The sequence below is a fragment of the Penaeus vannamei genome, chromosome 27 (genome assembly GCF_042767895.1).
Source record: "Penaeus vannamei isolate JL-2024 chromosome 27, ASM4276789v1, whole genome shotgun sequence".
NCBI lineage: Eukaryota > Metazoa > Arthropoda > Malacostraca > Decapoda > Penaeidae > Penaeus > Penaeus vannamei.
In genome coordinates, this window is record NC_091575.1 from 15,726,276 (window position 1) to 15,728,775 (window position 2,500).

The following is a 2,500-nucleotide window of genomic DNA, read 5'->3' on the forward strand; positions in this document are numbered from 1 at the left end:
AGCGGTATCCCCCGACTTTCCATCCTTCGCCTGTCCTTCGAAAATCTTCCTTCGTAGCGCTGGAACACCGCCCAAAACCCAGCCTCCTGTCTGGGGTCCTCACGCACGCCCAATTTCACGCCCCTTCCCTCCCCTCCTTCAGATCCTGGTTGCCTGCCTGTTCGCCGTGGCCCTCGCCCGCCCTCAGGACCTCAACGACGTCCCTATCCTCCGGGACGACCGCCTGAACGAGGGCAATGGCAACTTCAACTACGATTTCGAGACTGGAAATGGCATCGTTGTCTCAGCTGTCGGTGCCCCCGGAGTCGAGGGCCAGAGCAATATCCAGGGAACATACAGGTCAGTAATTTTGCTTTTTTGTTTTTGTTGATTTTTTCTTTCTTTCTTTCTTAAGATGCATATCCTCCCTTATCCTTTTCCGTTTTGTTATTTTCATTTGGGTTGGCTTCCTCACCTTATCCTCCCTTTCTCTTTTTATCTCTATCTCTTTCTCCCTTTCTCTCTTTCTCTCTCTCTCTCTCTCTCTCTCTCTCTCTCTCTCTCTCTCTCTCTCTCTCTCTCTCTCTCTCTCTCTCTCTCTCTCTCTATCTATCTCTCCTTCTCTTTCTCTCTCATTTTCACTCACTCATTCTGTCTATTTATCTATCTGTCTATCTATCTATCTGTCTGTCTGTTTGTCTGTTCCACTCTCTGCCACACACACAAGCATGCATACACACACACACACACACACACACACACACACACACACACACACACACACACACACACACACACACACACACACACACACACACACACACACGCACAAACTCAACCACACATACACAAACTCAACCACACATACGCACACACACACACGAACTCAACTACACATACACACACATTCAGACACACACCAACACGCATTTCAATTTCCAAATCTCCCTCCCCCTCATAACCAACCTTACGTCCTCTCTTTCTCTTTTATCTCCTTTGACTTCCAAACATTCACCGTGACCTGTTGACATCCTGCCTTAGTCATCATGTGCCTGAGGGTGATGTCATCTTCTGATCATGCAAGGTCATGAAGGTGAGGCCCGGGGCTCGAGGCGGGTGAGGAGGACAAGGCTTGGGTGAGAGGGACGTCGCGCCGTAATGGAGCCTTTCCTTAGTACGGATGGGTGAAGGTTTACGTTATGAGTGGGGGTAATGATGGGTCTTCTTATGAGTTTCTGTTGAGCTTAAGATATTGAAATGCAGCTTGTTTATCGTATGTGTGTACGATGTGCATGTACGCAGATTTTTTTCAAAATTGTATAAAAGAATGTTACTTTTTATTCTTACATGTGTTAGAGTCACATATATCATATTTTCATATGATATGCAGAGACGCTAAATTCAAAAGAAATATGTGGTGATTTTTTTTTCTTACTTTATTTGCATTTAAAATCTCAGAAACTATACTGAAATATTTTTAGTATACATTTCTGTGCTAAGATGTCTATAGTATAATTATTTTTTCTCTTTATTTATCATCTGTTAAATCCCAGACACCATAATGAAACCGCCTCACTTCAGTTTTATAATGTGCAAAGAGACAGGCTTTTCAGAAAATTACATACACGGACCTATACATGTGCCCATAAACATATGTAATTAGAGTTTTTTTTTGTGTCCGTTGCATCCCAGACGCCGTAATGACACACCGCAGCGCCCAGCTGTCCAGCATTCCCCTTCTGACCCTTCACTTCTCTTGCAGGTACCCAGTGGGTGACGGCACCGTCGTCGAGGTTACCTACACCGCCGACGAGGCCGGATTCCGTCCCTCCGTCAGGCTCGTGAAGAACTAAAAGAAGCTTTAAAAAAAACACCTCTCGTTGCCTGACACGTAAACATCACCCGTCTGACACCTGACACGCCAACGACACCGATGCCCGAAGTCCCGTCAACTGCACACATCTTTACCCTGTTGTCTTTCCACTACACGCATACATACATATCCCAAATGTTGAGTTTCGCAACGACTCGCCCCCTCCTCCCCCCCTTCCTCTCCCCCCACCTTCGTTTCTCCCTTCTAATTCCACCTCCGACGCCATCGCGCCGACCTTTGACCTGACCTTCGCTGTGCACTCGTGTATATATACTTTTCTGTTGTCTCTATAGCGTCCTCGGCACTGGGTACTACTATTGTTTCTTTAAATGCAATAAAATATTCGTTCAAAGTGGCTGGTTTCTTTGCTTAATGACATTGATTCTTAAATGTTTACGAGCAAGAAAGAGCGAAGTTATTCACAGAATGATATGCAATAACAGAAGAAAAGATTTTCTCAAACAAGAAGTAAAAGCAAGATTAACACAGGCAAGCAAACGCCAAAACGATCACATGCACGTACACACACACACACACACGCACACACACACACACACACACACACACACACACACACACACACACACACGCTAGGAAGTAGTTAATAACATTTCTATTCAGAAGATGTTCTAGTAATAACAAAAGGAA

At 45.0% G+C, this 2,500-nt stretch overlaps 1 protein-coding gene across 1 annotated transcript in view; it reads left to right on the forward strand.

Moving 5' to 3' along the window:
- Positions 1-2,204, forward strand: part of LOC113811025 (cuticle protein AMP4) — a 2,970-nt gene extending 766 nt beyond the window's left edge. Inside the window, exons 2-3 of the mRNA XM_027362702.2 lie at positions 143-339; positions 1,742-2,204. Of these exons, the coding sequence (XP_027218503.1) occupies positions 143-339; positions 1,742-1,832 (288 nt within the window). The 3' untranslated portion in view covers positions 1,833-2,204. The remainder of the gene's footprint in view (positions 1-142; positions 340-1,741) is intronic.
- The last annotated feature ends 296 nt before the right edge of the window (positions 2,205-2,500 follow it).